Source organism: Rhinopithecus roxellana, chromosome 12, assembly GCF_007565055.1.
Source record: "Rhinopithecus roxellana isolate Shanxi Qingling chromosome 12, ASM756505v1, whole genome shotgun sequence".
NCBI lineage: Eukaryota > Metazoa > Chordata > Mammalia > Primates > Cercopithecidae > Rhinopithecus > Rhinopithecus roxellana.
The window spans coordinates 107,986,983-108,005,283 of record NC_044560.1 but is presented as its reverse complement, the minus strand read 5'-3'; the positions used below and the strand labels follow the sequence as shown (position 1 = coordinate 108,005,283).

General features: G+C 47.7%; 1 protein-coding gene across 1 annotated transcript in view; it reads left to right on the top strand.

The window, feature by feature from the left end:
• Positions 1-18,301, top strand: part of PLA2G4C (phospholipase A2 group IVC) — a 59,949-nt gene that overhangs the window by 7,761 nt on the left and 33,887 nt on the right. Inside the window, exons 5-9 of the mRNA XM_030913322.1 lie at positions 2,431-2,620; positions 3,999-4,119; positions 7,123-7,263; positions 12,629-12,682; positions 14,946-14,975. Of these exons, the coding sequence (XP_030769182.1) occupies positions 2,431-2,620; positions 3,999-4,119; positions 7,123-7,263; positions 12,629-12,682; positions 14,946-14,975 (536 nt within the window). The remainder of the gene's footprint in view (positions 1-2,430; positions 2,621-3,998; positions 4,120-7,122; positions 7,264-12,628; positions 12,683-14,945; positions 14,976-18,301) is intronic.

Sequence of the window (18,301 nt, the reverse complement as noted above, 5' to 3'; positions counted from 1 at the left end):
CTATTCTATCATTTTAAATTTTCCTTCTTTCTTTCTTTTCTTTTCTTTTCTTTTCTCCTTTTGGAGATGCAGTCTCGCTCTTGTTGCCCAGGCTGGAGTGCAGTGGTGCCATCTTGGCTCATTGCAACCTCCACCTCCCAGGTTCAAGCGATTTTCCTGCCTCAGCCTCCCAGTTAGCCGGGATTACAGGCACTTGCCACCACACCCAGCTAATTTTTGTATTTTTAGTAGAGATGGAGTTTCACCATGTTGGCCAGGCTGGTCTCAAACTCCTGACCTCAGGTGTTCTGCCTGTCCTGGCCTCCCAAAGTGCTGGAATTACAGGCATAAGCCACCATGTCTGGCCCATTTTAAATTTTCTAGTAGCCTCTTCAAGAAGGTAAAAAGAAACAGTGAAATGAATGATCAATTTTCTTTAACCCAATATATCCAAAACATTAGCATTTTGACACATCATTAAGAAAAACATTGTTAATGAGATATTTGACATTCCTTTTGTCAGACTAAGTCTTTGAAAGCTGCTGGGCATTTTATACTCAGCGCATTTCCAGTTGGATGCAGAAGTCTCATTAGATGTTAAGGAAGGCCCAGGGCAGTGGCTCACACCTGTAATTCCAGCACTTTAGAAGACCGAGGCGGGTGGATCACCTGAAGTCAGGAGTTTGAGACCAGCCTGGCCAACATGGTGAAACCCTGTCTCTACTAAAAATATAAAAATTAGCTGGTTGTGGTAGTAGGCGCCTGTAATCCCAGCTACTTGGGAGGCTGAGGCAGGAGAATCACTTGAACCCAGGAGGCAGAGGTTGCAGTGAACCAAGATCAAACCACTGTACTCCATCCAGCCTGGGTGACAGAGCAAGACTCCGTCTCCAAAAAAAAAAAAAGATGTTAAAGGAAAGAGCTTTTCATACCCAGCTTGTTCCAAACATACTTCAGAGTTTCCCAGTAACTGAATGGAGTACCAGTGTTTACATTTAAGCTAATTAAAATAAAATAAAAATTTAAAATCATGCTAGCCACACTTCAAGGGCTCAAGAGCTACAATGTGTGTTTAATGCATTGGATGGTGTGAGTGTAGATAGCACCCAATAAGCAGCATTAAGAACATCAAAAATTTTTATTGAGCCCGGGCACAGTGGCTCACACCTATAATCCCAGTATTTTGGGAAGCTGAGGTAGGAGGATTTCTTGAGGCCACAAGCTTGAGACCAGCCTGGGCAGCATAGTGAGACTCTGTCTCTACAGAAAATAAATTTAGAAATGAGCAGGGCGTGGTGATACACCTGGTGAGTAGTGGTTCCAGCTACTCGGGAGGCTGAGGTGAGGGGATCATTTGAGCCCAGGGGTTTGAGGCTACAGTGAGCCAAGATCATGCCACTGCACACTCAGGCCTGGGCAACAGAGCAAGACCTGTCTCAAAAAAAAAAAAAAAAAATTATATATATATATATATATATATAGACTCCATGTGACACACCAGCTCCTTTGCCTTCTGTCATGAGTAGAAGCTTTTTGCACCATGCTTCTTCTTGTACAGCCTGTAGAACTGTGAGCTAAATAAACCTCTTTTCTTTATAAATTTAAAAAGATATATATATACACATACATATATATATATATACACACACACACACACACATATATTTGTTGAGTGAACAAATGAATATCAAGTCTTTTTTTTTTTTTTAGACAGAGTTGTGCTCTGTCACCAGGCTGGAGTATAGTGGCACAATCTCGGCTCACTGCAACCTCGGCCTCCCAGGTTCAAGCGACTCCTCTGCTTCAGCCTCCCGAGCAGCTGGGACCACAGGCATGTGCCACCATGCCTGGCTAATTTTTGTGTTTTTAGTAGAGACGGACTTTCCTGAATATCTGGCACTACAAGTGCCCACCACCATGCATGCCACCACGCCTGGCTAATTTTTTTGTATTTTTAGTGGAGACGGGGTTTCACCATGTTGACCAGGCTGGTCTTGAATTCCTGACCTTAGGCAGTCCTCCCGCCTCGGCCTCCCAAAGGGCTGGGATTACAGGCATAAGCCACCACGCCTGGTCCCTTTCATTGATTTTCTAGGATTATGTGAGTTAATAGGTATAAAAGACTAAAGACAGTTTGTTGCTGTCACATGTAAACCTTTAATAAATGCTGACTGCAAAAAACATTTGACTCTGATGAGGCCTTTCTCCCATCGTGCTCTCATTTTCCTGCCTGTGAAATAGAAGGATTGTCCCAGATGATTTTGAGCCTCCTCCTTTGAACTTGATTGTTCTGCAGTTATATTTATTTAATGTAAATTTTCCATTTCCTTTGCATGTCGCCCTCTCTGTGAGGCAGGTGTTCCTGTGAAGGACCTCCTCCCACGCATCCTTCCCCAGTCTTCATCGTCCACACATACAATGCCGAACTCACTCTCTTCCTCTGTCCTCCAGGGCGGTATCTTCTCTCTACACCAGTGATGGTGACATGGAAGCTGTCGAGGCTGACCTGAGACATCAATTTAGCCGACAGGAGTGGGACTTGGCTAAGAGCCTACAGAAAACCATCCAAGCAGCGAGGTCTGAGAATTACTCTCTGACCGACTTCTGGGCCTACCTGGTTATCTCCAAGCAAACCAGAGAAGTAAGTCATTCCCCGCTGGGGACCTGGGGTGGGGGTAGGAGCAAGGGGTCTCAGGGCGTGAGGTTGCCAAAGATCCTGACTGGCACCACCTTTTAAGTCTTTCAGGACTTTCAAGACATCAAAATCTGGGCATTTTGATGGATGCCTCAAAACTTAAGTATATCAGGATAACTGGTTGCAAGTGACAGAAACTGACTCTTATTCATTTATGCAAAAAATAAAGTGATATGATTTACTAGAAAGATACACAGACATCTGGGGCAAGAAGAACAATGAGGAATTATGATGGAATAAGGCAAAAATAGGGAAAGTCTCAGACCCAAAACAACTTTCCTCTCCATCCCTCCTTGGCCATTTGATGTCTTGAATTCACTATTTTATTTCATTTCATTTCATTTCATTTTTCAGAAAGGGTCTTGCTCTGTCACCCAGGCTGGAGTGCAGTGGTGAGATCATGGCTCACTGCAGCTTTGACCTTCTGGGCTCAAGCAATCCTCTTGCCTCAGCCTTTTGAGTAAGCTGGGGCAACAGGCATGCACCACCATGCCTGGCTAATTTTTAAATTTTTTTTTTTGTAGAGACAGGGATCTCGCTATATTGCCCAGGCTGGCCTCAAACTCCTGAGCTCAAGCAATCCTCCAACTACTGGGTTCAAGTGATCCTCCCACCCCAGCCTCCCAAAGTGCTGGGATTATGGGTATGAGCCACTGCATCCAGCCTATCCTAACACTTTGGGCTTTTGTTGTTGTTTTGTTTGTTTTCTTTGTTTTTGAGACAGGGTTCACTCTGTCACCCAGGCTGGAGTGCAGTGGTGCAGTCATACTCACTGCAGCCTTGATCTCCTGGGCTCAAGCAATCCTCCCAGCTCAGCCTCCCAAGTAGCTGGGACTACAGGCACCCACCACTGTGCCTAATTGTCTTTTATTTTTTATTTTTTTGTAGAGACAGGGTCTTGCTTCGTTGCTCAGGGTGGTCCCCAAATCCTGGGCTCGAGTGATCCTTCCACCTCAGCCTCCCAAAGTGCTGGGATTTATAGGTATGAGCCACTGCACCTAGCCTATCCAGGCACTTTGGGTGGCCGAGGTGGGAGGATTGCTTGAAGCCATGAGTTCGAGACCAGCCTGGGCCACATAGCAAGAGCCTGTCTCTATCAAAAAATAAATTAGCCGGGCATGGTGACATGCATCTGTAGTCCCAGCTACTTGGGAGGTTGAGGCAGGTGGATTGCTTGAGCCCAGGAGGTTGAGGCTGCAGTGGGCCATGATTGTACCACTGCATTCCAGCCTGGGTGACAGACTGAGACCCCTCTAAAAAAAAAAGTTGGCCTACAGGGACCCATATGCTCCCTCACACTTTGTCTTGGCACCTTCTCCCAAAGCTGCCGGAGTCCCATTTGTCCAATATGAAGAAGCCTGTGGAAGAAGGGACACTACCCTACCCGATATTTGCAGCCATTGACAACGACCTGCAACCCTCCTGGCAGGAGGCAAAAGCACAGGGTAAGCAGACATTTAGAGTGGGGGAGAGGTAGTAAGGGACGGAACGGCATGGAGGGAAATGGAAGAGTGTTTCCCTGCCCTTCCCTTGGGAAGCCCAGGAAGAGCAAAGGGCTCAGGATTGCAGAAAACAGGGTGCTCAGCTTAGAGAAGAGAAGAGGGAAGTCCCAGAAGTGACCAGAGGACACGCACTTGCTTTGCATGGATCGAGAAAACCTTTAAGAGGTCAACATGGTGGCTCACGCCTGTAATCCCAGTCATGCCTGTAATCCCAGTGCTTTGGGAGGCTGAGGTGGGAGGATTGCTTGAAACTAGGAGTTGGAGACCACCCTGGGCAACATAGTGAGATCCCATCTCAAAACAACAGCAACATTAAATAGGAAAACAAAACAAAACAAAACAAAACACAATAAAATAGTCAAGCATGGTGGCAGGAACCTGAAGAATCTAGTCAGGAGATTGAGGCAGGAGAATCACTAGAGATCCGGAATTCAAGGCTTCAGTGAGCTGTGATTGCACCATTGCACTACAGCCTGGGCGACAAAGTGAGACCCTGTCCCCCCCCAAAAAAAAGAAAAGAGAGGACAGGAAGGAAAAAAGAAAAAAAGGAAAGAAAACTGTAATAAGGGATGTTTGAAGGATGGCGGGGTGGGTGGGAAGGGCTGTCTCTCACTTTTGTTTTGTTTTGTTTTGTTTTGTTTTGTTTTGTTTTGTTTTGTTTGAGACGGAGTTTCTTGTTGTCCAGGCTGGAGTGCAATGGCACGATCTCGGCTCACCGCAACCTCCGCCTCCCGGGTTCAAGCGATTCTCCTGGCTCAGCCTCCCTAGTAGCTGGGACTATAGGCACGTGCCACCACGCCCGGTTAATTTTGTATTTTTAGTTTCTCCATGTTGGTCAGGCTGGTCTCGAATTCCTGACCTCAGGTGATCCACCTGCCTGAACCTCCCAAAGTGCTGGGATTACAGGCGTGAACCACGACTCCTAGCCATCTCTCACTTTTTAGATGTCTTCCTTCTCCATAGGTCCAATTGTCACCAAATGCTGGCAGCTCTCCAGTCATTCCAGTTTCTCTTTTGAGCTCATCTCTCTCCTGAGATCCACACCTCCTTACCCTATTTCCTAAGCACGCACTTGTGCACTTACTTGTTCAGCAACTGTGTCCTGGTTTCTCATGATATATCATGCAATGTTACCAGTTACCAGTGGTTGGACATCTCCCGGCACCTCAAGGCTCAGAAGCTCCCAGTGTGAATGGTGTTTGTTTTTGTTTGTTTGTTTGAGACAGAGTTTTGCTCTTGTTGCCCAGGCTGGAGTGTAATGGCGCGATCTCAGCTCACAGCAACCTCTGCCTCCCGGGTTCAAGTGATTCTCCTGCCTCCGTCTCCCAAGTAGCTGGGAATGTAGGCATGCACCACCACACCCGGCTAAGTTTTGTATTTTTAGTAGACACAGGGTCTCACCATGATAGTCAGGCTGGTTTCAAACTCCTGACCTTAGGTGATCCACCCACCTGGGCCTCCCAAAGTGCTGGGATTTAGTAGACACGGGGTCTCACCATATTAGTCAGGCTGGTTTCAAACTCCTGACCTTAGGTGATCCACCCGCCTGGGCCTCCCAAAGTGCTGGGATGTAGTAGACACGGGGTCTCACCATATTAGGCTGGTTTCAAACTCCTGACGTTAGGTGATCCACCCGCCTGGGCCTCCCAAAGTGCTGGGATTTAGTAGACACGGGGTCTCACCATATTAGTCAGGCTGGTTTCAAACTCCTGACCTTAGGTGATCCACCCGCCTGGGCCTCCCACGGTGCTGGGATGTAGTAGACACAGGGTCTCACCATATTAGTCAGGCTGGTTTCAAACTCCTGACCTTAGGTGATCCACCCGCCTGGGCCTCCCAAAGTGCTGGGATGTAGTAGACATGGGGTCTCACCATATTAGTCAGGCTGGTTTCAAACTCCTGACCTTAGGTGATCCACCCGCCTGGGCCTCCCACAGTGCTGGGATTTAGTAGACACGGGGTCTCACCATATTAGTCAGGCTGGTTTCAAACTCCTGACCTTAGGTGATCCACCCGCCTGGGCCTCCCACAGTGCTGGGATTTAGTAGACACGGGGTCTCACCATATTAGGCTGGTTTCAAACTCCTGACCTTAGGTGATCCACCCGCCTGGGCTTCCCACAGTGCTGGGATTTAGTAGACATGGGGTCTCACCATATTAGGCTGGTTTCAAACTCCTGACCGTAGGTGATCCACCCGCCTGGGCCTCCCACAGTGCTGGGCGGCGTGAGCCACGGCGCCTGGCCGTGAATGTGTCTCTCTCCTCAGTGTGGTTCCTTGTGCTGTTTTCTCACCAGAGCAGATAGAGCTGACTCCATCCATTCCATAAGCCCCACAAATTCAATCCTTCCCAGACCTAGAAATCACCCCCTTCTCATTTTCATCCTTTGTGCTCTTGTACATCACCCCCAGACCAGGTCTCCCAGTCTCCTGGGAGACTCTTGTAATTAGTTCCTCACTGGCCCACCCAACCCAAGCTGTCCACCTCCTTCCCTGGCTACCTGATGGAAGTTTCCAGGATGAAAATCTGATCATGTCATTTTCTTCCCTGGAATATTCTAATGACTCACATTGGAATCATGCATTAGATTTATGCCCACAGACAAACCTCCATGCAATCACGTGGCTACACTCTTCCTTTGTACTCCAGGATTCCATGGAGTTGTAGCCACAATGAGACGGAAGAGAGAGGCAGGGCTGAGGGTTCAAGCTCTGGAAAATACTGGAAACAGGCTGCTGTGGAAGTTATGAGCTGCCACCAGCAGCATAAAGACTCAGGTCCGAGGATGAGATCCCCAGTGGTTTCTGACACCACACAGTCAATCTCTAACATTCTCCTGGCATGGTTGTAATTCCTCATTAATAGATTTTTTTTTTTTTTTCCTGCACACCTGCTATGTTCCAAGTTCTGTGCTGGGACTCACTTGCCCTTGTATTTCCTCTGCAGAGACCTGGTTCGAGTTCACCCCTCACCATGCTGGCTTCCCTGCACTGGGGGCCTATGTTTCCACAACCCACTTCGGAAGCAAATTCAAGAAGGGAAGACTGGTCAGAACTCACCCTGAGAGAGACCTGTCTTTCCTGAGAGGTCAGTGCTAGGGTCAGAGGGGATTAAATGGGGGTGGGAAGTAGAGGAGAGGTAAGAGGGTCTGGCTTTGCCCAGCTCTTACATTTCTGGGGGGAAAGAAAAGGACTTGGTATGCTTCCAGAAAGAGGAATGGTGTGTTCCTCCTGCTGAGTCTTCAGTGTCTCTCAAAGGTCTCCTTAATGTGTCAGATACATGATCTCCTATCACACAATCCAGGAGAGAGAGCTTAATAGAGGGGCTCAAGTCCAGGGCTGTGGCTTCCAATAAGCAGATTCAGAATGTGTTTGGGATGACATGGTGCTTTGGGAGGCTGATATGGGAGGATCCCTTGAGACTGGGAGTTTGAGACCAACCTGGGCAACATAGCAACACTGTGTCTCTAAAAAAACTTAAAAATTAGCCAGGCATGGTGGCATGTGCCTATGGGTCCCAGCTACTCAGGAGGCTGAGGCAGTGGAAGGATCACTTCAGCCTGGGAGTTCAAGGCTGCAGTGAGTTATGATCCACCACTGCCCTCCAGCCTGGATGACAGAGATCCTATCTCAAAACAAACAAACAACAACAACAAAAAAACTAGAATGTGTTTTGGGCACCAGCAAAGCAAGGGGCATACAATTTTTTTAAAACAGGGTATTTTCAGAAAAAAATTACAACAAAAACCAAAAACAATCAAAACAGTGATAGTGAGTAAAATCAGAACTTGATTAAATGTCCTTGACTGTAGCTTACACACTGGTATCACTTTTAGCTTTGGCTTCATAATCTTCTCAGAACTCAGGGTCTGAAGGCATTACCCTGCTAGGCAGACAGCTCCCCTACATAGGACAAATAATGCCAGCTTGAGAAAGTCGTTTATGTTACCTGAGCCTCGGTTTTCTCATACGGAAAGTACTTATCTCAAAATGTGGGTGTGAGAGTTAGGTATAATCCACAAATAAAGCACTCAGCCCAGTGCCCAGCACATGGTAGTAATTCAAGGATGGTTGAATTGCCATGATTTTAGCATACACTTTTGAGACATGCTGGGACCTTGATGCTATTTTAAATGCAGGGGATTCAGTCATGAGCAGGACAGTGAAGGCTCATTCCCTAATGAAGTTTGCACTCCAGGGAAGGAGATGATGAATGAACACACACAAAAATAAATATATATTATAATGTCAGATCGTGGTAAATGCTATCTTGAAAAATAATTCATGATAAGGGGCTGGAGAGTGACCACAGTATTATTTTTAATTTGTGGTCGAGCTTCTGAAAGGAGATGGCCTTTGAGTGTGGACCTGATGAAAACTGAAGCCATGCAGATATCTTAGGGGAAAAGCACATGGACAGAGGGAAGAGCAAATACAGAGACCCTGTATTAGTCCATTTTCATACTGCTATAAAGATACTACCCGAGACTGGGTAATTTGTAGACAAAGAAGGTTTAATTGACTCACAGTTTCACATGGCTGGGGAGACCTCAGGAAACTTATAATCATGGCAGAAGGCAAAGGGGAAGCAAGAACCTTCTTCACATGGTGGCAGAAGAGAGAAGAGCAAGCCAAAGAAAAACTACCCAACACTTATAAAACCATCAGATCTTGTGAGAACTCACTCACTATCACGAGTACAGCATGGGGGGAACTGCCCCCATGATCCAATTACCTCCCACAAAGTCTCTCCCTCAACACCTGGGGATCACAACTCGAGAGATTTGGGTGGGGACATAAAGCTTAACCATATCAGACCCTAAGCCAGGACCATGCTTATCTTACTCTAGAACCAATGAGAAGACCAGTGAGGTTGGAGCCTCCTGAATGAGGCTGGGAGAGAGGGCTGGAGAGGTAGGCAAGGTCCAGATCATATGGGACCCTGAGGGACACAGATGAAGTTTAGTTTGTATTCCAAGTGTGATGGGAGAGCCAGGGAGGCAGTTTGATTAGGGTGGTGACTTGATTCAGTTTATATTGGAAAAGATCGATCTCTCTCTCTCAGCATGGATTAGGGGTGGGTGTGCAAACTTAGAAGTTGGGAGCAGTTGAGAAGCTAATGGTCCTGGTGACAGATAATGGCAGTTTAAGGTTGGGTACCAGAGTGGATATGGGAGGGAAGTGGCTGGACTCTGGAAACCTGGAGATGGATGAAGAAGAATTATACCTGGATTGGATGTGGAGAGTAAGGAGAATCAGAGATGACATTAAAGGTTGCAGCTCCGGCAACCTGGTAGATGGAGGGGTGTTCTCAGGGAGAGGAATGAGATAGGATGAAGGGGATCTTCCCCCTTTCTCTGGTCTGAACAGAAGGGGTCCTTCATATTGCCAAGCCTGGCTCCTGTCTCCTATCCCCCCCATCTCTTTGCAAAATCTGGTCTTGGGCATCAGATATTCTGGAATTGTCACTCCCAGGTGCTCTTTATAACATTATTATTTCCTCGGGTGTATGTATCACCTACTGAAGTGGTTCTGTACATGTCTCTTATCCCCCCTCACACACCTGGGTGCTTTTTATTTATTATTACAAAATACACATAGCATAAATTTTGCCATTTTAACAATTTTAAAGTGTCGAGTACAGTGGTATAAATACAATACATTCATAATGTTGTGCAACCATCACCGCCATCCATCTCCATAACCCTTTTCATCTTGTAAAACTGGAACTCTATGCTCATTAAACACTAACTCCCTGTCACTCCCTCCCTTAGCCCCTGACAACCACAATACTACCTTCTGCCTCTATGAGTTTGACTACTCTGAGTATGACATGTAAATGGAATCATGCACTGTTTTTGTCTTTTTGTGTCTGTCTGATTTCACTGAGGAAAATGACTTTGAAGTTCATACATATTGTACCATGTGTTCGAATTCCTTCCTTTTCATAGATGAATCATATTCCATTGTACGAATATACCACATTTTGCTTATCAATTCATCCATCGATGGACACGTGGATTGCTTTCATCTTTTGGCTGTTGTGAAGGAAGCTGCACATGGGTCTATGAGTATCTTTTTGAGACCTTGCTTTCAATTCTTTTGGGTACATACTCAGAGGTAGAGTTGCTGGATCATGTATGTGGTAATTCTATTTTTAAAATTTTGAGGCCGGGCCTGGTGGCTCATGCCTGTAATCCCAGCACTTTGGGAGGCTGAGGCAGGAGGATCACCTGAGGTCGGGAGTTTGAGACCAGCCTGACCAACATGGTGAAACCCCATCTCTACTAAAAATACAAAATTAGCCGGGTGTGGTGACACCTGCCTATAATTCCAGCTACTCGGGAGGCTGAGGCAGGAGAATTGCTTGATCCTGGGAGGCAGAGGTTGCAGTGAGCCAAGATCGTGCCATTGCACTCCAGCCTGGGCCATCTCAAAAAAAAAAAAAAAAATTTTTTGAGGAACGACCATACCATTTTCCACAGTGGCTGTACCGTTTTATGTTCTGCCCAGTGGTGCACCAGGGTTCCAATTTCTCCATGTCCTCATCAACACTTACTGTTTTCTGGAGTTTTTCGGATACCAGCCTACCCAATGGGTGTGTCTATAGTGTCTTTGAGTTTTCTTCTCCTTCTTTTTTTTTAAATTTTTTTTTTGAGATGGAGTCTCACTCTGTCGCCCAGACTGGAGTGCAGTGGTGCAATCTCTGCTCACTGCAACCTCCCGAGTTCAAGTGATTCTCCTGCCTCAGCCTCCCGAGTAGCTGGGACTATAGGTGCACACCACCAGGCCCAGCTAATTTTTGTATTTTTAGTAGAGAGAGGGATTCACCATGTTGGCCAGGCTGATTTTAAACTCCTGACTTCAATTCATCCACCCACCTCAGTCTCCCAAAATGCTGGCATTACAGGTGTGAGCCAACGCACCTGGCCCTGGCTGATTATTCATTTTTTATGTCTCCCTGTATCTATACAAATGTGTTTGGCTAAAAGTCACTAACCAACCACAGTGCCCTGAGAAAATGTGGGATTAATTTTCTTACAAAAGAAAAAGACAGGCCGGGCATCGTGACTCACACCTGAAATCCCAGCACTATGGGAGACTGAGGCAGGCAGATCACTTGAGGTAAGGAGTTTGAGACCAGCTGGGCCAACATGGTGAAACCCCGTCTCTACTAAAAAAGCACAAAAATTAGCAGGGCGTGGGGGCCATGCCTGTAATCCCAGTTACTCGGGAGACTGAAGCAGGAGAATCACTTGAATCTGGGAGGCAGAGGTTGCATTGAACCGAGATCACATCACTGAACTCCAGCCTGGGCCACAGAGCAAGACCCCATCTCAAAATAAATGCATAAATAATGCAAAGATAGGTGGCTGGTGACATTGGTTTAGCTGTGGAACATTAAGCAGAAGGACCCAGGTTTATTCTGGGTTTCTGCTCCTCCATCCTTAGCATATTAACAGTCACCCTCATGCTGAACTCCTCCACACTACAGGATGGCTGCTGCATCCAATGAAGCTGCAACTTTTTTTTTTTTTTTTTTTTTTAAAGTCAGGGTCTCTCTCTGTCACTCAGGCTGCAGTGCAGAAGCACAATCGTAGCCCAATACAGGTCTCGAACTCCTGGCCTCAAGCGATCTTCCTGCCTCAGCCTCCCAAGTAGCTGAGACTAGAGTTGCATGCCACCACAACTGGCCTGCTCCTTCTGAGAAGGACAACAAGCACTTTGCAGAAGTCCCCCCAGCAATGTGCATGGACCACAGCTTGACCTCCCCCTAGCTGCAAGGGAGGCTGGGAAATATTTGCCCTTCCTGCCTATAGACTGAGAAGGGTTGGCATGGAAGGAAGTTTGAAATGGCCTTGGGGTAGCCAGTCTACAGCACCTGGCTGACTCTGCCCATAGAAGGTTCGCGAGGACGGCCGGGCGCGGTGGCTCAAGCCTGTAATCCCAGCACTTTGGGAGGCCGAGACGGGCGGATCACGAGGTCAGGAGATGGAGACCATCCTGGCTAACACGGTGAAACCCCGTCTCTACTAAAAATACAAAAACTAGCCGGGCGAGGTGGCGGGCGCCTGTAGTCCCAGCTACTCGGGAGGCTGAGGCAGGAGAATGGCGTAAACCTGGGAGGCGGAGCTTGCAGTGAGCTGAGATCTGGCCACTGCACTCCAGTCCGGGCGACAGAGCGAGACTCCGCCCCCCCAAAAAAAAAGAAAAAAAAGAAGGTTCGCGAGGACAAGGACCTTATCTGTCTTGTTTACTGCTCTATTCCAGCAGCCAGAAGAGTGCCGGGTGCCCACTCATTGCTTCGTACATATTTATGGAATGGAAGAATGATCTTTCTTCCTGCTGCAGATCCCTGCAGTGCTTTATACCAGTCTACTGGTGCTTTGAATATCAAGCATGACAGTCACGTGATGGAGAATGTTTGAATTTTATTGCTATTTTCTTGGCAGGTTTATGGGGAAGTGCTCTTGGTAACGCTGAAGTCAATAGGAATTATATTTTTGGTGAGTATTTGGGGAACAGAAAGGTCAAAGCCTAGAGATATTTTGTGCAAGGAGATTCACAGTACTTTTCCTACTCATGGCAGAAGAGAGACCTGTATGTAATTGTTCTAGCAAATGCATTTCCTGACATTTATTCTCATATAATTGGGCAGCCAGGATGACCACAGAGTGGATGAGAGTACAGACTCCCTTGGAAGGAATGTTGCTCTGGTACATGTGAGCTTTGTGACCTCTGAAAAGTTACTTAACCTCTCTGTGCCTCAGTTTCTGCCTCTGTGCCACGTGGGTGATAATAATAGTAGTTATGGGCCAGGCGCGGTGGCTCACGCCTGTAATCCCAGCACTTTGGGAGGCCGAGATAGGCGGATCACAAGGTCAGGAGATCGAGACCACCCTGGCTAACACGGTGAAACCCTGTCTCTACTAAAAATACAAAAATTAGCTGGGTGCGGTGGCGGGCGCCTGTAGTCCCAGCTACACGGGAGGCTGAGGCAGGAGAATGGCGTGAACCTGGGAGGCGGAGCTTGCAGTGAGTGGAGATCGCGCCACTGCACTCCAGCCTGGGCGACAGAGTGAGACTCCATCTCAAATAATAATAATAATAATAATAGTAGTGAATATTTGATGACTTAATTCACTGAAAGCTCATAGGACAGTGCCTGGTAGATAATGGCACTCAGTAAACATTAGCAATCATTACCTGGTCCCTCATTTAACATTTTTTTTTTTTTTGAGACGGAGTCTTGCTCTGTCGCCCAGGCCGGACTGCAGTGGCACTATCTTGGCTCACTGCAAGCTCTGCCTCCCGGGTTCACGCCATTGTCCTGCCTCAGTCTCCTGAGTAGCTAAGACTACAGGGGCCCGCCACCGCGCCCGGCCAATCTTTTGTATTTTTAGTAGAGACAGGGTTTCACCGTGTTAGCTAGGATGGTCTCAATCTCCTGACCTTGTGATCCGCCCACCTCGGCCTCCCAAAGTGCTGGGATTACAGGCATGAGCCACCGAGTCTGGCCCCTCATTTAACATTTAACCCCTTCAGTACCCTAAGAGGCAGATGCTTTTGTCCCTTCCATTTTGCGGAGATCCACCAAGTCATGGGAAGGATGCGTGACTCACCCATGCTGCTGGTCAGGGGCGTAGACGCAGGATTCTATAGGAGAATTGGGTGGTGGATCTCTAGGGGAATAGTGTGGTGGTTCAAATCCAAAGCCTGTCTGCCTGGATCCACATCCCGGCTCTGCTTCTCCTGCATTGCTGACTCTGGAAAGCTGCTTAAATTCTCTGTGACCCAATTTCGCCTTCCTAAAATGGAGACAAGAGTACACAGTCCCAGTCTCGTATATTTGATGTGGAGTTTAAATGACCTCATGTATGTAAAATGCTTAGAGCAAAGCCTGACACATGGGAGTATTTCGTTTTATGTTAATCGTATTTTTAGGATCATTATTGAGTTCACACCCTGAACAACTCACCATTCATTTAATGCATATTCATGGGACCTCCCGTACGCCAGGCACTGTACTAGTTCTTATACTTTGACTTTTTTGTTTGTTTGTTTTTTTGAGACAGAGTTTTGCTCTGTTGCCCCGGTTGGAGTGCAGTGGTGTGATCTCGGCTCACTGCAACCTCCACCTCCCAGGCTCAAGCGACTCTCCTCCTGAGTAGCTGGGACTACAGGTGTGTGCCACCATGCCTGGCTAATTTTTGTATTATTGGGAGAGACAGGGTTTCACCATGTTGGCCAGGCTGATCTTGAACTCCTGACCTCAAGTGATCCACCGCCTCAGCCTCCCAAAGTGCTGGGATTACAGGTGTAAACCACCGTGCCTGGGCTGATGTTGTTCTTTGACGTCGGTGTTCACCATAACTTGGTTAAAAACAAACTGAAAAAGGGAATCTATCTATCTCCAATCTCCAAATGGCTAACTAAAGGTGTGAGATGGGTCTGAGTGTTACTTCTCCAGTGGGTCTGCTAAGCTTTCTAAAAAACAAAAACAAAACTCCTGATATGTAGTGTTTGCCAATTCCTGTGGTGTAAATGTTCCCACCATGGCCATACTTCAAGCTACCGACATGAGGTCACTGAGCACAGAGTTGGAAGAGAGGTGCAAAATTGGCTCTTGAGAGGCATTGGCTGCCATTGGAACCCATGGCTGCCATTTCTATTAATGAAATATCCCTGCAGGTCATCTGTATTTTTTATGTTATAACTAGGGACTTTGTTGTACAGCTAAACATTCCCCCTGCTTCTACTCTTTTGCAGATCAGTTAAGGAATCTTCTGACCCTGAGAGGTAAGCATCCTACTTCATTGTGAATCCCTAATGATAATGTGGACTGCACGCTTGCTTGAGGCCAGCCATTGTCCTAAGAACGTGACACGTATGATTCATTTGGTGCCCATTTGAACTCTTTTTCTGGTATTTCAAAGATTTCATCTTGATTTGGATCTGTTGCTGGAGAGGTAGTGTGATCTTTTGGGGGTGTGCTGTAGAACCATGTTTTATCGTATTACCAGTTACTTTTCTGGTTCCTTCTCATTTGAGTAGACTATTTATTTTAATTATTCTTGAATTTATGTTTGATTTGACTTTTTTTTTTTCTTTTTTCCGCTTAAGGATGTGACTTTAATGTCCCTAGCTAATTATAGCCTAATTTGGTCCTTGGTGCTTTCAGGGGTGAAGACTGGAAGAGTTCCTTGGATATAGGGAGTCTTTGTGTGATGGCTTTCTCATATGCTGGTTGTAGAAGCAATGTGCTCACTGTGTGAGCAAGTTCACTGTTGCCTACAGGGTGGGAATGGTAGAAGTCTCTGAAGCTTAACTCATTCCCCACATGGCATGCAATTTTTTTCCCCAGTATTTTATTGGCTGGTGTGATGGTTCAGGTTTCAGGTCTGTAGGGGAGGTGTGCCTGCATGGGAAGTGATTGTGGCTAAAGCATGTGAGTAAATGCAACACCCAATGGTGAGCAAAGGTCCCAGCCTTGACAGAGGTGACTGGAGGACCTCTCAGTGAGTTGCACTGAGATTTTTTTTTTTTTTTTTTTTTTTTTGAGACAGAGTTTGGCTCTTGTTGCCCAGGCTGGAGTGCCATGGCATGATCTCAGCTCACCCCGCAACCTCTGCCTCACGGGTTCAAGCGATTCTCCTATCTCAGCCTCCCGAGTAGCTGGGATTACAGGCACTTGCCACCACGTCCAGCTAATTTTGTATTTTTAGTAGAGACGGGGTTTCTCCATGTTGGTCAGGCTGGTCTCAAACTCCTGACCTCAGGTGATCCGCCCAACTTGGCCTCCCAAAATGCTGGGATCACAGGCGTGAGCCACCGCACCTGGCTGTGCACTGAGGTCTTATCAAGTGGAAGGGTTGGAGCCACTTCAGCTCCCCTGCCAGGTCAGCCGGAAAGCCATCCACCTCTCAGACACACTCGTGATCCAGTGCTCCAGCTATTCAGATCAGACAGGCACCTCTTTTCATCTGTAGGAATGTTGGTGTTCCAAGTAGAGAGGAATTGTGGATCTGTCTCTTGTGCAAGCCTAAACCTAGAGGGTGCTCCTCCTGCGGGGATGCCGTCACCCTGATGTGTTCCAGAAAGACTGTCTACAGTTGCACCCACGCTGAGCTCCCATGGGAGAAGCCCCAGTTGTGCCTGTGGCGATGGAAGAGAGGAGAAAGACATCCCTTTCTCCAAGACCCTTCACTCACACCAGGGCTGTCTGATGATTGGGTTAGAGCTGTGGGCTTTCCCTGCTGAGCCCAGCACTGAAACTGTGCCCCTGCTGAAAGAAACTTCCCACCAGCAGAAAGATCTGATGTTCAAGGCCCGCTGTCCAGATTCTTTTGTCCCATGGGGTGTTCCCTTGACATGGTGCACTCCCCATTCCCGTAGGATAGGAGTCACTGGGCACCAGACTACAGTGAGTGTTGTTCCTCTGGGTCTAGCCACCCAGTGAAGCTGCCACACTTCAGGCTGGTTCTGGGGAATGTCTGCAAGGAATCCGGTAATGTCACCCGTCCTCGAGACTCCCAGCAGTGGGGAGCAGCACCAGCTCTAATGGGGGTGGCGGGAGAGAGACACAGGCTCTGTGAGATTCCTGTTATAGGTAGCCTTAGTATATTGGTTTCCTTGAATGCTAGTTACAGTAGTAATGAACGGATCATGTGGACAGACTCAGGACCTTCTGGTTAGTTAGAGTGGTGCACGCAGTGGTGACAGCTGAGGACATACAGCCTTTTTCTCCTTCCTGGGGGCAGTGTTATCCTACCAGGAGATGCTGTCGTGGACTGTGTTGGTTGGCCTCCACCCAGCAGGTGGAGCACCAGCTGCAGGAGTAGCAGTGGGATGTTCACTTGCCCTATATTGCCCAGGGTGGCTACTCTTGTTTCTCAGGCAATGGGCAGAGTCATAGAGTTCCCCAAAATTTCTATCCTTTGTATTAAGCCACCAGGACAGGTGGCAGGGCAAAGCCAGGTGTGGGCTGGGTCAGGCAGTTTTGTGCTCTAACTCTCCCTGTGCGGGGCAAGCAGCAATCCCTGTTGGATAGCGGAGGTGGGGTTGGTTTCCAGGCCAGTGTGCTGATAATTCAGAGAGGAGTGTTTCTGCCTCTGCTGCACAGAAGAGTTTCTGCAGGGAGTGGGGAGTGGCAGGTGGCAGTAAGCCCCACACAGATCCCACACACTTGGCAAGGCAGATCTCCTCCCACCCTGTTCCACTGGCAGCGGCGAGCTAAGTTCCAGGCAGCCTGCGCTCAGAACTTGCAAATGCTTCCAAGTCATAAGCTTTCCCTGCAGAGATAGCAACCACTGCTTTCAGGCCATGCCCCTCCCCATCTATCCCATCCAGCCATGTGCCAGGGTCCTGCATACACGTGACTGCAGCTTGCTTTTCGCTTACCCCATGCCCCAATCCCAGCCCTGGCCAAGGAAGTTCATCGGCACCCACAGTTATCTCATGAAACCCAGTTACAGGCTTCTTTCAACCTGCCACTACCCCCTGAACTTTTTGGCTGACCACTGCAGGGTGCCCTGTGAGGAACAGTAAGGAATGGCTTCCCGGGGTCCATACTGGGATCTGAGAGTGCATGCAGGGTTCTTCCCGCAGCTCCTACTTATATTCCATGAACCTCCTCAAGTCATATTCTGCACTGAATAGGGTTAAGGCCTTGCCCCAGAGACTGGACTTTCAGGCTCCCTGAAAGTGGGGGCATGTGTCCCTCAGTCTTTCCCCATCTCACACCCCGGGGACTCTCAGCCCTTCACTTGAGTCACAGTATAGGCTGCAGCCCATCAGTTCCTTCAAAGGGACGGTGGATTTCTTCAGATTTCCTGTCCAATTCCTGAATCACTTCTTGAAAAAAAAAAGTTCACAGTGTGAATCTCTACACAGTGTTTTGTCCTTCCACATGGGAGGGGTATGCCAGCAATGCCTCTAATCCAACATGTTTGCTGTCTTGTTTTTTCGTAGTAGGAGAGCAAGGACTTTCTAGAAGTGCCCCCAGCAATGTGCATGGGCCAGAGCTTGACCTTCCCCTAGCTGCAAAGGAGGCTGGGAAATATTTGCCCTTCCTGCCTGTGGGCTGAGAAATGTTGGCATGGAAGGGAGCTTGAAATGGGCCTTGG